Source organism: Dama dama, chromosome 2 (genome assembly GCF_033118175.1).
Source record: "Dama dama isolate Ldn47 chromosome 2, ASM3311817v1, whole genome shotgun sequence".
NCBI classification, from domain to species: Eukaryota; Metazoa; Chordata; class Mammalia; order Artiodactyla; family Cervidae; genus Dama; species Dama dama.
In genome coordinates, this window is record NC_083682.1 from 24,081,829 (window position 1) to 24,100,577 (window position 18,749).

General features: G+C 37.0%; 1 protein-coding gene and 1 pseudogene across 1 annotated transcript; both read left to right on the forward strand.

The window, feature by feature from the left end:
* Positions 1 to 3,667: 3,667 nt before the first annotated feature.
* Positions 3,668 to 4,600, forward strand: LOC133067028 (olfactory receptor 8B3-like). Its single transcript, XM_061158308.1, has one exon. It carries the CDS (start codon positions 3,668 to 3,670, stop codon positions 4,598 to 4,600), a length of 933 nt encoding a protein of 310 aa, XP_061014291.1.
* Positions 4,601 to 8,037: 3,437 nt separating this feature from the next.
* Positions 8,038 to 9,667, forward strand: LOC133067039 (olfactory receptor 10G9-like; annotated as a pseudogene).
* The last annotated feature ends 9,082 nt before the right edge of the window (positions 9,668 to 18,749 follow it).

Genomic DNA, 18,749 nt, shown 5'->3' on the forward strand with positions numbered 1-18,749 from the left:
GTTTGTATTGACCGTTTTTCTTATGTTGTGTATTCCCATGATATTTACTTTATAACTGAATGTTTGCACCTCTTAATTCCCTTCACCTATTTCTCTCATCCCCCACACCATCTCCTCTGGCAACTGCTCATTTGTTCTCTGTATGTGTGAGTCTAATTTTTGTTTTGTTTTTTAGAGTTCACATATTAGATCATACATTATTGTCTTTCTCTGACTTATTTCAATTAGAGGTATCCATAACATAAATGGCAATATTTCATTCTTTTTTATGACTGAGCGACGTTGTAGTACTCCATACCAATATTTATCCATTTGTCTGTCAGTGGACACTCTGTCACCATCTTGTCCTTTTTTCTATTTTAAACTTCTTAATTTTATATTTTACATGAGTACCTATGATTCATTTTGTGACAATTTTGTTACTGTTGTGAGGTACACATTGAGTTCTTTGTATATTTATTTGCTTTTTGTGTATCTAATTATTCCTGCCTCACTGTGTAAAAAGCCTGTCATTTCTTCTTTAGATTGTCTTTGTCTTTTTGTCAAAATTATTGTTTCTGATGTATGTGGATCTATTTATGGACTCTGTATTTCAATCCATGGAACTATGCATTCTTTGGACTATTGTATTTTTTATTATTGAGTGAAAGAGTGGTCTATGCATTTTGGATGCTAAAAACATGTGCATGCCTGCTCAGTTGTGTCCCACTCTTTGCAACCCCATAGACTACAGCCCGCCAGGCTCCTCTGTCCATGGGATTCTCCAGGCAAAAATAATTGAAGGGGATGCCATTTTCTCCTCCAGGGGATCTTCCTGTCCCAGAGATTGAACCTGTGTCTCATTTAAAAAAAAAAAAATTTCTTCCCAGGTGACACTAGAGGTAAAGAATTTGCTTGCCAAAGTATTTTGGATACCGTGGTGGTTTAGTAACTAAGTCGTGTCCAACTCTTGTGACCCCATGGACTGTAGCCCACTAGGTTCCTCTGTCAATAGGACTTTCCAAGCAATAATACTAGAGTGAGTTGCCATTCCCTTCTTCAGGGGATCTTCCTGACCCAGGGATTGAACCCAGGTCTCCTGCACTACAGGCAGATTCTTTACCAACTAAACTATCACCAAAGCCCATTTGGATACTAGGTCCTTATCAAACATATTTCTCTCATTCTACTTGCTGTTGTTTTTGTCTTTTTTTTTTCAACCATCTTGATGATGTGTTTTGGAGGCACTCGTATTTTGAGCAGTGTGAAAAGTTAAAGAGCCTGGCACTTTCAGACTAAGAAGGAAACCTTCTCACTTGACTTTATAGTATCTCACTTGACTTTTTCTTTACTTTTATCCAAATCTGAATCATAGTTTTGATAGTTATGTTTTTATTGCAGTGTTCCAGTGTGCCTTTATTATGGTGTTTCAATTGCCCATTGGGTAGCTTCAGATCATGGAACATTTTAAACTAGGAAGGAACAGATCTGTGCTTTCAGAACTTATTCTAACATCTGCGTCCATAGCCAAATAAGAGGGAGTTTGTGGGAAAATCTAGAGTAACAGCTGGAGTCACCATATTTCAGCATGTAGTTCAATAGTTCAATAAAAAAACTAAAGTCAGTGTGGCTGTAGACCCTAATGCTGAGCATGTGAGAAACGTGAGAAATACTCAAAAGGCTTTCACCAAAGAACAACGTAACTTACAGAGTTATTTATGCAGGGCCTGCTGTGGACTCTGCACTATCACAGCACTGTGAGAAAAGTAATAAGACAGAAGACAAGTTTGTCCTTATAGATCTTACAGTGTCTAGGGGGACACAGGAACTAGAGGGGAAAAGGAATGCCTGGTGAGTGTTATGACAGAGGACCTATTGGAAGTTTTGACAACATATGTATTAATAGCTGATATTGTTTGACTATATACCACTTGACTGGTACTATGCTAACCAATTTTTGTACAGTTTTTAATTTCATCATCAAGACAGTACAATGAAAAAGATGCTATCATTATCATCACTATTTTAGAAATCATGAACCTGAGGCATGGAGTTGAATTACTGTGCCCAAGTTAGTAAGCATGGTGGTAGGACTCAAAGCCATATGATGAGAAGGAATTGATGACCTCAGTTAATGAAATAACTTAATACATTTAAGGACTCAGCTAGATCCTCAGTTAGAAATTTCCAGTAGGGGTTTAAACATAAAAACTTCAGAATGGAGAAAGTAACTCAAAAATTTTTGAGATAACTCTTGAAAGATAGTAACAGAAATCAGTTACTAGGGTCTTTGCAAAATTTATAGTAAAGATATGAAGAAACCTATAAACACTCTCTGGAAATTTTCCACTTAGGATGTGGAAAGACACAGAGTAAGAATCTGTAAATAGATTTTTCTAAAGTGATGAAGATGATAGGAAGATGGGAGTCTACTTTTGTCTCTGCCTGGGGGAATGTACAGTCCCTGGAGTGATGTGTAAGCTGGATTCAAATACTGGGTCCCTAAAGAACTAAACAGAGAACATGGTCCTGACTGTAAACCCAACTCCCTTATTTCTTTGCACACATGTAGACTGTATTCCCTGGGGAGAGACTGAGTAAGCTTCCACCCTGTTTATAATCAAGCATGATGCATCATTAAATCACAGTCTTCTGTGTCTTATCAAGTAGCAAACCTGTTAACAATGCTGTTAATTTTCCCTGCTTCTTAAGAAGACTTGAAGTCATAATCTGAAATTAACATTTGTGTGTGTTGTGTGTAGGTCAGAAAGATTTCCAGGGCATATCTGAAATTTGGTCTGGGCTGCATCCTTTTAGAATTTAAGGAACCTCAAACCTGAAACTGCATTTCCAGAACTACAGGGTTAGCACCAAAGAGAGTGAGTTTCTGAATTCTGTTGATTTAATGTCTGTCCTGTTTTGAGATGGAAGGCCAGAGGTATAAGATCTGCCACTTTCATTTCCGTTGTGTGCAGTCCTGAGATTCAAGTGAAACTGTCAGGGGAGTATGTTCACAGGCAATCAAAGAGGGTTCAGAGATTAAGAGGCTCAGAAAATGCAGTATCTCAGTCAGTAAGTTCCTTCTACCTGAATGGACTCTCACTTTTCTACATTTATGGATTTTATTCTGTGAAATGGAGCAGTAACTTAACCTCCTCTGGCCTTTTGTCCCTTAGTTTTTGTTTAGAGACACCGTGGTTCCCACTCCACCATGTCTATAATGTATTAGAGGTCAGCACCAAGGAGCTAGGGTATCTGCCTTCTAATTTTACTGGTGATCGCTTCTCTGCCTTTTCGCTAAGATCAAGTGTAATTTTACTGGTGAGGGGAGGGCTTAAGTGAATGAAGAAATGATGAGATGTGGGAAGGAAGATTCTGTCCTGGCATATCCGTGTCTCTTCTCTTTAGTTTTCTCCGGCATATTTTGCATATGGCAGCACTTCCCTCTCTCTGTAAGCTGTTTGCGATGTTCTTTGTGTAATTTACATCTCAAGCCTCTGGTAAGGGAATGTCTATGTCACTGACTATCATGATAATGGTAAAGGCAGATTCTATGGGTCCAGGTTGGCTAGTCTCAGACATGCTCAGTATATATACTTTCATGTAGGATGAGATAATTGTCAGAAGGGCTGAGTTGTTCTCTAATGTTACCCTTTTCTCCTGTGTCCACAGATTCCCTTAGTGAAGAATGGCTCCTGGAAATGGTTCTTTTGTGGCTGAATTCATTCTGGTGGGGTTAACAGACCAACCAGATCTTCAACTTCTCTTGTTCTTCCTGTTTCTAGTAATGTATATGGTCACTGTGTTGGGAAATTTTGGCTTGTTAACACTAATTGTGCTGAGTTCACACCTACACACCACCATGTACTTTTTACTCTTTAACTTGTCCTTCATAGACCTGTGTTATTCTTCTGTATTTACACCCAAAATGCTGGTAGATTTTTTATTAAAGAAGAATATGATCTCTTATATGGAGTGCATGACTCAGCTCTACTTTTTCTGTTTTTTTGTCATTTCTGAATGCTATGTGTTGACATCAATGGCCTATGACCGCTATGTGGCCATCTGTAAGCCACTCTTGTATAATGTTGCCATGTCCCCTAAAGTGTGTTCCAGCCTTATGTTTGGTTCATACTTGATGGCATTTTCTGGTGCCATGGCTCACACTGGATGCATGCTGAGACTGACCTTCTGTTATGCAAACTCCATCAACCACTATTTCTGTGACATCCTCCCTCTGCTCCAGCTCTCCTGCACAAGTACTTACGTGAATGAACTGGTGGTTTTCATTGTGGTGGGTATCAATATCATTGTGCCCAGTCTCACGATCTTTGTCTCTTATGGTCTCATCCTCTCCAACATCATCCAAATATGCTCCACAGAGGGCCGGTCCAAAGCCTTCAGCACCTGCAGTTCCCACATAATTGCTGTTTCTCTGTTTTTTGGTTCAGGGGCAATCATGTATCTTAAACCGTCACCTGCTGGGTCCATGCATGTGGGGAAAATCTCTTCTGTCTTTTACACCAATGTGGTTCCCATGATGAACCCCTTAATCTACAGCTTGAGGAACAAAGATGTTAAACTTGCTCTGAGGAAAACCCTGGGTAGGAGAAAATTTTGATTAGAATCAATGTCTCTGTGCAGGTTGTCATAGGACAGGAGATTCCGTGTGTTTATTTTTAATAGTTTTAGTGGCAGCTTTCTCATCCTATTTCTCACCACAGAGAAGGAAATCTGAGTCTTCTCTCAAATTGTTCCAATTTTTAGGTCTTTTCGTCACCATTTTCACAATTTTCTTATGTTTTATTTATGTTTCTCATTTAAGAGAAGCATTAAGAAATAAATTATTCTCTTTTATTTTAAAATTATCATTATGGATTTTTTCACTTGGAAGATAAATGGTACTGCTAAAAATCAATAAAGTAGCACTAGTGTGAGTTTAAAGTCTGTTTAAAGTCTGATTTTGAATGATCAATAAAGTAACACCTTGCACATTGGGGGATTTCTTAAATGCCACTAGTGTCACTGGAAGCATGAATCAGATAATCTGTCCTAACTCTTTTCTTTCTCCCTACTGTGGTCAGGATTATGACTCAAATGCCAGTTTCACAATTATAGCAGATTCCATAAAAACTATGTAATATACCCCACTTTGTAGCTGTGAACATCATTCATTAACCTGGTTTCATATTTACCTCAGAGATTTCATACTTACCTTCTACAGTCAAAGAAGCACAACAGATTTTCAATATATATTTAACATATGGATAGAATACTGAAAGAAATATCATTCATTTAGTTAAAACCACACAACTGCTTTATTATAAAAGAAAGTCTAGAATAGACTATAAGTCTCGTATTTCAAGTCTACCACTCTTTCTATTATACTCTTTGCATAACACATATGAGAAAACATTTCCTTTGAAAGTTGACTTTTTATATAAAAAATGAAATATTTTCAGGATCTTGTAATTTATACAACAGAGCATGGGAGGAAAATTTTTCATGAATATGTCATTTGTCCATGGTCCAAAGAGACACAGTCAGTAAGTAAGAAGTCCCTCAAGAAAATGGACAATGAGATTTAGAAATTGTATTTCATTCTGAATCTGTATCTTGAGCTGTAGAATACTGTAATTATCCTCCACTATCCATAAAGCTTCCATTAAAGCTTATAATACACAATGACCACACATTAACAGTGATTTTAGAATGAAGACCAATTCGTGAGGAACCAGGAAGAGAAAGGATGACCTCTTAAAAAGATAACATAGTTACTGTTAATCAAAACTCAAATTAGGAAGAATGAATAGAATGTAAGTGGTAAGGAAAAAACAAACTTTTTCTATGACTCTCTTCTTTCTGGAAGATTCTCAAAATATTATGAGGGTCATAAAAGCTTAAGTTATTTTATATTAAAATATTAAAATATGAATATGAATTAAAATATGAATCTTTTCACTTTATCTTTTCATTTTTGAGATCTAGTGTTAGTAATATGTATAACATCTACAGTGTGTTCTATTCTATAAGACAATATTGATGTACATGGTGACACACAGATGATTCTCTTTGTAAACAGTTGACATACACTTACAGTCCCCATAAACACAGTACAGTAAGTGTATTTTCTCATCCTTATGATTTCTTTATAACATATTCTTTTGTTTAGCTTACTCTATTATAAGAATATAGTATATAATGCATAAAACATACAAAATATGTGTTAACTGACTGCTATGTTATCTATAAGGCTTCTGGTCAACAGTAGGCTGTTAGTAGAGAAGTTTCTGGAGAGTAAAAAAGTTATATATGGATTTTTGGCTATGAAGGAGCTGAGTGAGAAGTTGATGCCACTAAGCCATGCATTGTTCAAAAGTCAACTGTATATACAACATAAATATATATATATTATATTTATATATATTTATATATATATATATATATATATACTGTCTGTAATAAGGACCTATGAAGAGGGACTAAGTTGCTATTACATGAACAGACAAGTCAAACACTGATACCTTTCATTGATACTCCTATCTCAGGTTACCTTGCAATTCACCTGATGAAATTTTCATACTTTATCTAATCTAAATCTGATGTATTCTCATGGTGGAATCCCATTGGTACAGCAAAAATTTCCATTTTTTGAGTTCTGATATCCATATAGGTGATTAAGGTAAGTCTATGTTATTTATCCTCTTATTTGAAAAATATAGCTTTATTGTAGCTCAAGCCACATTGTCTGGAGATATGATCATTTTTATGGGCTTTGCTAAGAGCAGAGAACCTTGTTTCTCCCATGTTGGTGAGTCATTGCTCAAAAAATAATAACAATCTTTATCTCAACAACATTTTGCATTAAATTACAAGCATCATCTCTTCCTCACTTCACACTGTAAACAATTCCTACTTCTCTTGACTTCAAGATAGCATAGACCCTTTATTCTTTAGTTGATTCTGTCTTTCTTGTCACAGGTAGTAGGTTTTAAATATGCATCAGATATTTGATGAAATTGTCTTCTGTTGTGAGGGCATCACCTGGATTTACAAGTATGAGGAGTGGAAGATGCGGGGAGGAATATCACCTCTAACGATACTTTCATATTTAAGGCTGAAATACATATGTTAGAAACCAGCCCCTACCCAGTGAATTGTAGTTGGGAGAACACATATGAGCTCTGTTCTTAGAGCCTCATAAAGCATAGTCTCACATAAGACAAGCATCATACCAGCAGTCTTATGAGCGTTGGTATTTTATTGATCATATTGGAGATTGTAGAATTCTGTACTGGAGTTTAGATTCTTAACCTGCTCTAAGAGTATTTCCTATATAAGCAGGAAGTGATATCAATGAGACACAAGTACCAATACCAGTGATGAAATTTTCCTTGAAGTTGTAGCTTTTGAAATTGAGAAGTCTCTATAACACAAGGAGGATTAATTTTTTTCTCTCTATATATATGATATATATTATATACATTTATAATATATATTATGCATACATATATATCATATATTACATATATGGCAATTTTGTAATAAAAGGCACAGTGCTGTGTGGTTCACTATCATTTATTGAGCAGCCCCAAAGCTTCAGGGAACTAAATAACAACAACCTCAATAAGTTTGTAGTGGATCGTGAGCCTCAGACAAGATTTCAGACTCAGCCGAAACCTTGATTTCAATGTGATGAGTCTTTGAGTAGGAAAACCCAGCTGACTTGACTCAAAAAACTTTTAAGACAGTAAATTTGAATTGTTTTATGCTACTGAATTTGTAGTCATTTATGATATACCAATAGATGAATTCATAGAATTTCTCCACTTCCTTTTGCATATCTATATGTGTGTGTGAGAGAGAGAGAGAGAGGATGATGATGAAATCATTCTATTACTTTTTTCAAAGAAGCTTCATAATAAACAAAGTTGAGTATGACTCTAGAATTATCTACCTTGAATGATGCAGCTTCTGTCTAGAGAATGGGTTCTCAGTTCTCCCTTAATGCTGGGTGCTTTTGATATTCCCACAGGGAGAGAGCAAAAATGTGGGGAGATGACAAACACGAGCCTAGTGACAACATTCATCCTCTCGGGCCTTCCCCATCCACCAGAGCTGGACACTTTCCTCTTTGGAATCTTCCTGGTGATCTATGTCCTCACTGTGGTGGGGAACCTTCTCATCCTGCTGGTGATTATAGTGAATCCCCGCCTGCTCACCCCCATGTACTACTTCCTGGCCAACCTGTCCTTCATTGACATGTGGTACTCCACGGTCACTGTGCCCAAAATGCTGATGACCCTGGTGTCCCCAGAAGGCAGTCCTATCTCCTTTCCCAGCTGTGTGGCTCAGCTCTACTCCTCCCACTTCCTGAGCAGCACCAAGTGCTTCCTCTACACCGTCATGTCCTATGACCGCTTCCTGGCCATCAGTTACCCGCTCAGGTATGCCAGCATGATGAGTGGGAGTGAAAGGTTGTTGCTGAACGATAAGACGTGGGATTCTTGGCCTCCGGAGGAGACGAATTCAATCCGGGGCCAGAGACGAGGCTGGATCGTTCAGAGCTTTTGTGTAATAAAGTTTTATTAAAGTATAAAGGAGACAGAGAAAGCTTTTGACATAGGCATCAGAAGGGGGCAAAAGAGTACCCCCCTCCTAGTCTTTAGCTGTATGTTATATAGTCACTCACAGTCTGTTAATGAAAAGAAAGGAATGTCATAAAATTTAGAATGGCATCAGATAATTCATCCCTGGCCATAAAACGATTGACTTGAATCTTGTAGAAGGGCAGAATACCAACAAATAGTTTTGTTTACATAGATTAGGGGAACAATACCTGAGTAAGTAAGTTAGGCCGTTTGGCGGAACCAACTTGAAGATAGAGTCTGGGGTACATTAACATAGCTTAAGACAACATTTCCATAAAAAAAAGAAATGTATTGGTTAACTCAACGTTTGAGAGTAGTTAGCTTTAGGTGAGACCAGGTGTCATGGCAACACAGCATGTTAAGAGAAACCTCCTTTTAAATTTGTATAGAGAAGGAAAAACATATCGCTGGTTTGTTTTTTCCTGCCGCTTAAGAGAGATAAAAATGTCTGGCACTTGCAGCCTCTTTCCTCCGTTTGGAGACCCCTGGCCTTCCTGACTGTTACCCTCACAGAAGGACGTGCGCTCTCCTAGCCACAACCATGTGGCTCAGTGGCTCTGTGCAGTCTGATGTCCAGATCACATTGATGTTCCATTTGCCCTTCTGTGGACCAACCAGATCCAACATTACATCTGCAATGCACCATCCGTCCTCAAACGGCCTGTGCAGACACGTCCACTGTGGAGATGGTGATCTTTGTCAACATTGGGGTGGTGGCTTCAGGCTGCTTTCTCCTGATAGTGCTGTCCTACGTGTCCATTGTCCATTCCATCCTGAAGATCCGCACCTCAGAGGGGAACTGGAGAGCCTTCCAGACCTCTGCCTCCCACTGCACTGTGGTCCTTTGCTTCTTTGTTCCCTGTGTTTTCATTTACCTGAGACCAGGCTCCAAGGAGGCTATGGACAGGGTTGTGGCTGTTTTCTACACTGTGATGACACCCCTTCTGAACCCTGTGGTCTACACCCTGAGGAACAAGGAAATGAAGAAAGTTCTGTTGAAGCTTAAAGACAAAGTAGCATATTCACAAAGCAAATAATCTCTGCACTGTACATATGCTTATTTAAAAAACAGTATAAAATAATATAGTAATATAATTTCATCAACATGAAATGTACTATGTATATAGTTTTCTGTGTTAAACTTTATTCACACTACTTAGTCAGAAATATCTGTTTCACAGATTTCTTTGAGAATTGTTTAAAATTATAAATTTTTTTATTTACAATAAACATGTTTAAATTTTGATCTATGAACTCATTTCTCTGCAGTACATTTTTCCCACTCTTACTGACATATAGTTGACATATAACATCGCTTCTGCCTTTTTAAGGGCTTCCCTGGTGGCTCAAATGGTAAAGAGTTTGCCTGCAGTGAGAGAAACCTGGTTCTATCCCTGGGTCAGGAAGATCTCCTGGAGAAGTAAATGGCAACCCACTCCATTATTCTTACCTGGAAAATCCCATGGATGGAGGAGCTACAGTCCATGGGGTTGAAAAGAGTCAAACAAGACTGAGCGACTTCACTTTCTACCTTTTTAAAAAGTAAATATTCAGCCTGTATCTCAGATGCAGAGGAGTGACTTACTTATAAACTCTTAAGTTGATAATATGATTTTTGTTTATGTCTTATGCACACAAACATGTGCATTAGATTAGAATCCGGGGACACTGTTAACAGTGTTCAAGGACAGCAACAATTATCAGAGGTCATTTACTTACAGATGCAGCTGTGCATCTGCCTCCTCAGTTTTTGTGGCTACATGTGTGTGTGTGTCTGTGTCTACATGTGTCTGTTTGCATGAAGGTACCAAGGTAACTAGTCCTGTTCCCAGGACATCTTGACCCTGGTCAGTGCTGCCACACTGTAAGAGTCCCACACTTCTGAGCAACCTGTCTCTCTAGATAGGTCTGCCAGGATAAGCTGTGGCTCTGAGACTCTCCTTTCAGAGACTGGAAACCATCACCACCTTCAGAGAGCCCTGCGATTTCTCAGGTTTGGTCAGTGTGATCAGGAGGAAGCTACCATCAAATACCTTCAGTCTCCATCACACAATCTGACTTTAAATTCTTGTGTTACTGGACCAGATGCCCATATTCAGCACAATCATTCTATGCTGGGCTATTTCACTATGGGTGGTGATGACAGTCATGCTGCTCAGAGAGCTCCTTAGATTACCAAACCTCAGCTTCCTCCAAGACAGGGACACCATACATTGCAGGCTGGAGCCAAGGGTGCTTCCTATTTAGAAAGTAGAATAATTAAAGTGTAATTAAGTCACTTGGTATCATGGGATTTCTACATATTTCTTTTACAAGTTAGAAAAATAAAGTTAGTAAAGACAAAACTTATGCCAGAAAGTGAAGATGAACTAAAGAGCCTCTTGATGAAAGTGAAAGAGGAGAGTGAAAAAGTTGGCTTAAAGCTCAACATCCAGAAAACTAAGATCATGGAATCTGGTCCCATCAACTCATGGGAAATAGATGGGGAGACAGTGGAGACAGTGTCAGACTTTATTTTTGGGGGCTCCAAAATCACTACAGATAGTGATTGCAGCCATGAAATTAAAAGACACTTACTCCTTGGAAGGAAAGTTATGACCAATCTAGAGAGCATATTAAAAAGCAGAGACATTACTTTGCCAACAAAGGTCTGTCTAGTCAAGGCTATGGTTTTTCCAGTGGTCATGTATGGATATGAGAGTTGGACTGTGAAGAAAGCTGAGCACCAAAAAATTGATGCTTTTGAACTATGGTGTTGGAGAAGACTCTTGAGAGTCCCTTGGACTGCAAGGAGATCCAACCAATCCATCCTAAAGGAGATCAGTCCTGGGTGTTCATTGGAAGGACTGATGCTGAAGCTGAAACTCCAATACTTTGGCCACCTGATGCAAAGAGTTGACTTATTGGAAAAGACCCTGATGCTGGAGGGATGGGGGGCAGGAGAAGAAGGGGACGATGGAGGATGAGATGTCTGGATGGCATCACCAACTCGATGGGCATGAGTTTGAGTAAACTCCGGGAGTTGGTGATGGACAGGGAGGCCGGGTGTGCTGCAATTCATGGGGTCACAAAGAGTCGGACACGACTGAGCGACTGAACTGAAAGACAAAACACCCTAAAAAAAAAAAAAAAAAAAAAAATAGTGCATAGCTGCTGCTGCTGCTAAGTCACTTCAGTCGTGTCCAACTCTGTGCGACCCCATAGATGGCAGTCCACCAAGTTCCCCCATCCCTGGGATTCTCCAGGCAAGAACACTGGAGTGGGTTGCCATTTCCTTTTCCAACGCATGAAAGTGAAGTCACTCAGTCGTGTCCGACTCTTAGTGACCCCATGGACTGCAGCCCACCAGGTTCCTCCATCCATTGGTTTTTCCAGGCAAGATACTGGAGTGGGGTGCCATTGCCTTCTCCAAGTGCATAGATACACAGCCCATACTCGTGGACTTCCATGTAAGGATGAAGATGTGACTGTATCTCAATTTCTCATCTACTAAAGACCTTCTCTAGCAATACTGTTTAGAGGATTAAATGATTTAGTGGAATTAATGTACTTGAGCAATACCAAGTCACAATAAATTCTTAAAGTTTTAAAATGAAAACATGCGACCACCAGCCAGATAGCCTGATTCTTAGAATCTTTTCTTCTACAATTTATCTCAGTGACTCTCTAGCCACTGACATAATATTTGGTACATGCATGAATGTAACTTTCTTTAAATCACTGATAATAAATTATAGTCATGATTATCACCGTTATTCACAATGTAATTATTCTGATTAGCTTGATGAATTTTATATGGCCATATTTACTAGTTTTCAAGGAACTTAATAATTATAAAATCAACAAAAATTACATTGCACCAAATTATTCTAGAACAATTCAGAGACAAAAATATAAATATTACTGAGCTTAGGATATACTAAACACTTTATAATTTAATCATTACAAGAACCCTATGAGATCTGTACTGTTGATATATAAGGTAAGAAAACTAAAGATGATTAGGTCGCTTGCTCAAATATGCAGAGTTAGTAAGGAATATGGTCAAGGCTTAACCCCAGATATCCTGCACCAAAGCCCGTGATGTTAAACTTTACCCTACATTGCTATCACTAAATATGAGGAAACTTTTAAGTGTTTGGGGAGGACAATATCAATGAACATCAATAATCATTGAAACAACAAAGCAGATAATTTTGTACCGTTGTATTTTATATATCAAATGCAATTTCTTATAAACTACTTTTCTCCCCATATACTATGAAAAGCACCTTAGCTACCTTACCTTTGCCTGATTTAGATTCTAAATGCTTCATCACACTTTATTTACATGCTCCACATTAAGTTGTGGACTTCTTAAGGAAAAATATTGTCTTATCCTGTAATAATCCATCTTTATAAATGTTTGCCTCCTTTCTTTAGGATGCTTTCTCTGCTATAGGCCATTTCTATTTCCCAATATATTTATTTACTTTCTTAGGGACCCAACTTCTGATGCACACTCATAATATTAGATATCACTCCTAAACAGGGGTCTTCTCTTTCTCTCCATGCTGTTCCTGCTTTCCTTGTTCAAGTCCCTAATAACTTTAGTTTGTCAGATATTTCAGTTAGGAGATAAAGCTATTGCATCAAATTTTACATGTCTAAACATTTCCCCCTCTTCTTCAACATTTGTCTCTTATGTGATATGATTATCCCAGTATAAAGCTACTCTGAAACTCAGTGTCTGCCCATAATCCTTCCTCATACACTTCTTCATACAATTGAAAAGGGGATAAGAGAAGAGAAAACTAGGAAAAAATGAGAGAGTTCAAATGGCGTGAAAAATCTCTGCAAAATAAAGAAGCATAGTGGATAATTTTAATACTTCTATATTGAATTCATCATATTTTGAAATATTAATTGGGAAAACTTTATTTTGTAAATACTTCCTTGTGTAATTACTATGCCCTAAACGTTATCAGGCCTGTTTTCAAAAGGGAAAAAATTTTTTTCTAATTAATAAAATAATTCAGAGTTGATGTTTCCATTCCAGTTGGGGAATGATGAAAACTGAGAAAAACTTTCAACATCCTGTGTCATATATTCATGTATTCTCTTGGGTCTTTCCTTGCAGTAACAGCTATAGAGTATTGAACTTGTCCTTGGAGACTCATTATTATGCTATCATTCCCCTGCTAGCCCCAAATTTTAAAACATTGTTTGTAATAGCATGATGTGTCTAACTGATTCCTTGAAGTTATATTTTCTGAGTTAACTAGTAGCCAAAAGGGATCTTAAATTATAGAAGTACATAGTTAAAGTATGAGATGTAAGTAGCTAGCATGGAAAGAAGCTGGCTAAATCCAGAAGGAATAGGATGACTTTTATAATAATCTTAATGTTGATACTGTTCATCCATCCAATCCTGCATTCTCAGTTAATTAATCAATGCAATAATTCCTTTAAAAATTTTAATTAAATGACTATTATATTTAAGGCCCTGTGTGCTGCTGTTCATGGGGTCACAAAGAGTCAGACATGACTGGGCAACTGAACAACAACAACAAGATATTTAAGGCACAGGAAAAACAGAACATCAAGACAGTATTCGTGTTCCAGAAGTCCAGCGTCCATACCTGAAACACATAAGTAAACAAGTGAGTTTTAGAATGTCATAAAGTATACATCAGGTGAAATTGTAAACCATATGGCATCTAACAGAGGTTGGGCAGTTGAGTGAGTCACAATCTGAAAATAAATAAAACTACATGCACAGATAATAATCAAACATGTAGTTCATATTAATAACATGTGAGCATAAATAATATGGACTTCTCTGGTGACTCAGTGGTAAAGAAACTACTTGCCAAAGCAGGAGACACAGGTTCAGTCCCTGGGTAGAGAAGATCCCCTGGAGGATAAAATGGCAACCCACTCCAGTATTTGTGCCTGGGAAATCACATGGACAGAGGAGCCTGGAAGACTATAGTCCATAGGGTCTCAAAGAGTCAGATACGACTGAGTATGTGTGAATAATAAAGAGATTATTTCAGTTCACATGTTTTGGAGTCTGCCCCCAAATTCTCAGAGATTCTGCTTTTCAGCCCAGGTCACAATGCATTTTGAGTCTTTTAGTTCTAACGAGAAGAAAATTTGGACACAAGAGACTAAATTCAAAACTTTTCACCTCTGTTTTTATTCTCTGATAATCTCAGTGCCCAGACCATGCATACATATTGGCCAGGACCTGCCTCCTTCCAATCACAAGAAGGCCAGAATATGAATTCCTTTTGTGTCTCTGAGGTGGTGATGTGGAAATATTAGATAGCCCGTAGCAAGATATTAAAAGGAGTAAGATAATAAAAGAAGGGGATGGAAGAGTATGAAATGGTTAGAATAACAGACTCAATAGATATGAATTTGAACAAACTCAAGGAGATAGTGGAGGAGAGAGGAGCCTGGCATGTTGCAGTCCATGGGATCGCAAAAAGTGGGACACAATTTAGTGAGTGGACAACAAAACAACAGATTCAGTACCACTCTATGCATCTATTTCATGCACAGTCAGCAGAGGCAGTGGAAAGTCATAAAAAGAATTTTGAAAATACATTTGAAATTTGTGCAGAATCAAGTCTGAAGTGGTCAGATTCCCTAATGATAGCACTAAAGATCATTAGATATAAAGAGAAGACAAGGACTCTCCTGGAGTGAAATATTAATGGACAAGACATATAAGACTTTCCATCACTCCTCTAAAGGATGTTCATTGGATGTATATTCACATGTTTGATGATATGATATTAGGGTGTTTTGAAATTATTAGTGAAGCATGACAAGCCATTCACAAGTGTTCACAGCTCCAAAGCTCTACTCAGAAGAACAATGTCATAACAGGCAATCTGCTGTGTATTAACTAAACATCACTGTTAGAGGCTAAATGCTAAATTCTAAATAATCCAAGATCTTTACCGTCATTTAAGTACATGTATCAGCTTTCTATATTTTTTTATATTGTTGTCCTCTATTTTATTTCCAACTGTGTTGTAAACTTCACAAGATGTTGTCTCTGTCCATGGGATTCTCTAGGCAAGAATACTGGAGCAGGTTGACACTCCCTTATCCAGGGAATCTTCACAACCCAGGGATCGAACCCAGGTCTCCTGCTTTGCAGGCAGATTCTTTACTGTCTAAAATACCAGGGAAGCCCACTTTAATGATCAGTAGTGTTTTATTTCTACCTACATATTTACCTTTTCCAGTGCTATTTATTCCTTCTTGCACTTCCATCTGGGATCATTTTATTCAGTTTTAGAATTTCCTGTGGTAATTTCTATATTGAAGGGCTATATTTTATATTGTTGATACTTGTTAATAAAGGCTACTTCATCATGGCTGTGTAAAAATAGTTTTCCTTTTTCATTTTTATTTGTAATTTGACTTTTCTGTTTGCCTGATTTTAAAAATCAACTTTAGAGAGGTGTAATGTGCATACACTAAAATGCATCCATTTGGGGTACACAGTTTCACCTGTTATGACAAATGTTAACTTCCACCAAAAGCAGGATTAAAAAACCTCTCCATCACTGTATGGAACACCTTGTGTCCCTTCTTGGTCATCTCCCACCTCCTGAGACCCAGACTCAACTGCTTTCTCTCAGTGTAGATTAGATTTATCCTAGAGTTTCCTATATATGGGAATATATGTTACATATACTTTTGTGTCTCATTTATTTTTTTTAATTGAAGCATAGTTGATTTATTGTATCATATTAGTTTCAGCAATACAGTATATTGATTAAGTATTTTTACAGATTATATGCCCTTAAAAATTACAATTTTTTGTAATTGCTTGTGCTATACATTATATCCTTGTGGCTTATTTGTTATATATAATAGTTTGCATATCTTAATCCCATTTCTTTCATTCATCTGCCTTTTCCTCATTCATCTGTGTATTTGTACATAGCAATAATTCATTTCTCACTGAAGGGTAGTCTATTCTATAAATACATCACAATTTATCACCTATCATTTAACATTTGTGTTGCTTCCAGATTGGGTATATCATTAATGAAGATGTTATGTACATTTATTTGCAAATATTTGTGGGCATTTGTTTTTAATATTCCTGGGTAAACGTCAAAAAGTAGAATGGCTAAGTCAAATGATAAGTCAAATTACAAGTCAGCTATACATTTTATATATCCACCAGTAATATATGACTTCCAATTGCTCTGTAACCTCACTAATATTTGATGTTGTTACTTTTAAAACTTTAACAAATTGGATATGTGTGATAACACTTTATTATGGCTTAATTTTACATTTTATTGTTGATTAATGATGCTGCGCATTCTTCATCTTTGACCATTCACTTATTTCCTTTGTGAAGTGTGTAGTCAAGTCTTTTGTTCATTTCTCATTGAATTGTTTGTTTTTGATTATTGATTTGTGAGATATCTTTACACTTTTATTACAAATATTTGCATCCAATGTGTGTCATACCTACCCATGTTTTTATTAACATCATTTGAAGAACACAGATTTTAATTTAAGTAAAATCTAATTTTTAATTTATTTATGGCCCATGCTTTTCTGGCCTTTCTAAGAAATCTGCACCAACTCCATGTTTATGAAAATTTTCTCTCACATTCCCCATGGAAATGCTTTTACATTTAGGTCACTAATCCAATTGAGAAGATAAATAAAATAGACAAACCATTAGCCAGACTCATCAAGAAAAAAAGAGAGAAGAATCAAATCAACAGAATTAGAAATGAAAATGGAGAAATCACAACAGACAACTCTGAAATACAAAGGATCATAAGAGACTACTCTCAGCAACTATATGCCAATAAAATGGACAACTTGGAAGAAATGGATGAATTCTTAGAAAAGTATAACCTTCCAAAACTGAACCAGGAAGAAATAAAAAATCTTAACAGACCCATCACAAGCATGGAAATCAAAACTAATCAAAATCTTCCAACAAATAAAAGCCCAGGACCAGATGGCTTCACAGGTGAATTCTACCAAAAATTTAGAGAAGAGCTAACACCTATTCTACTCAAACTCTTCCAGAAAATTGCAGAGGAAGGTAAACTGCAAAACTCATTCTATGAGGCCACCATCACCCTAATACCAAAACCAGACAAAGATGACACACAAAAAAGAAAACTACAGGTCAATATCACTGATGAACATAGATGCAAAAATCCTCAACAAAATTCTAGCAAAGAGAATCCAACAACATATTTAAAAGATCATACATCTTGGGCTGGGCTTTATCCAAGAGATGCTATGATTCTTTAATATCTGCAAATTAGTCAATGTGATACACCACATTAACAAATTGAAAGATAAAAACCATAAGATTATCTCAACAAATGCAGAGAAAGCCTTTGACAAAATTCAACATCCATTTATAATAAAAAAAAAAAAAAAACCCTCCAGAAAACAGGCATAGAAGTAACATACTTCAACATAATAAAAGCCATATATGATAAACCCACAGCAAACATTACCCTCTATGGTGAAAAATTGAAAGCATTTCCCCTAAAGTCAGGAACAAGACAAGGGTGCCCCCTCTCACCACTACTATTCAACATAGTTTTGGAAGTTTTAGCCACAGCAATCAGAGAAGAGAAAGGAAAAAAGGAATCCAGATTGGAAAAGAAGAAGTAAAACTCTCACTATTTGCTGATGACATGATCCTCTACATAGAAAACCCTAAAGACACCACCAGAAAATTACTAGAGCTAATCAATGAATATAGTAAAGTTGCAGGATATAAAATTAACACAGAGAAATCCCTTGCATTCCTATACACTAACAATGAGAAAACAGAAAGAGAAATTAATAAAACAATTCCATTCACCATTGCAATGAAAAGAATAAAATACTTAGGAATAAATCTACCTAAAGAAACAAAAGACCTATATATAGAAAACTATATAACACTGATGAAAGAAATCAAAGAGGACACAAATAGATGGAGAAATATACCATATTCATGGGTCAGAAGAATCAACATAATGAAAATGAGTATAATGCCCAAAGCAATTTACAGATTCAGTGCAATCCCTATCAAGCTAGTAATGGTATCTTTCACAGAACTAGAATAAATAATTTCAC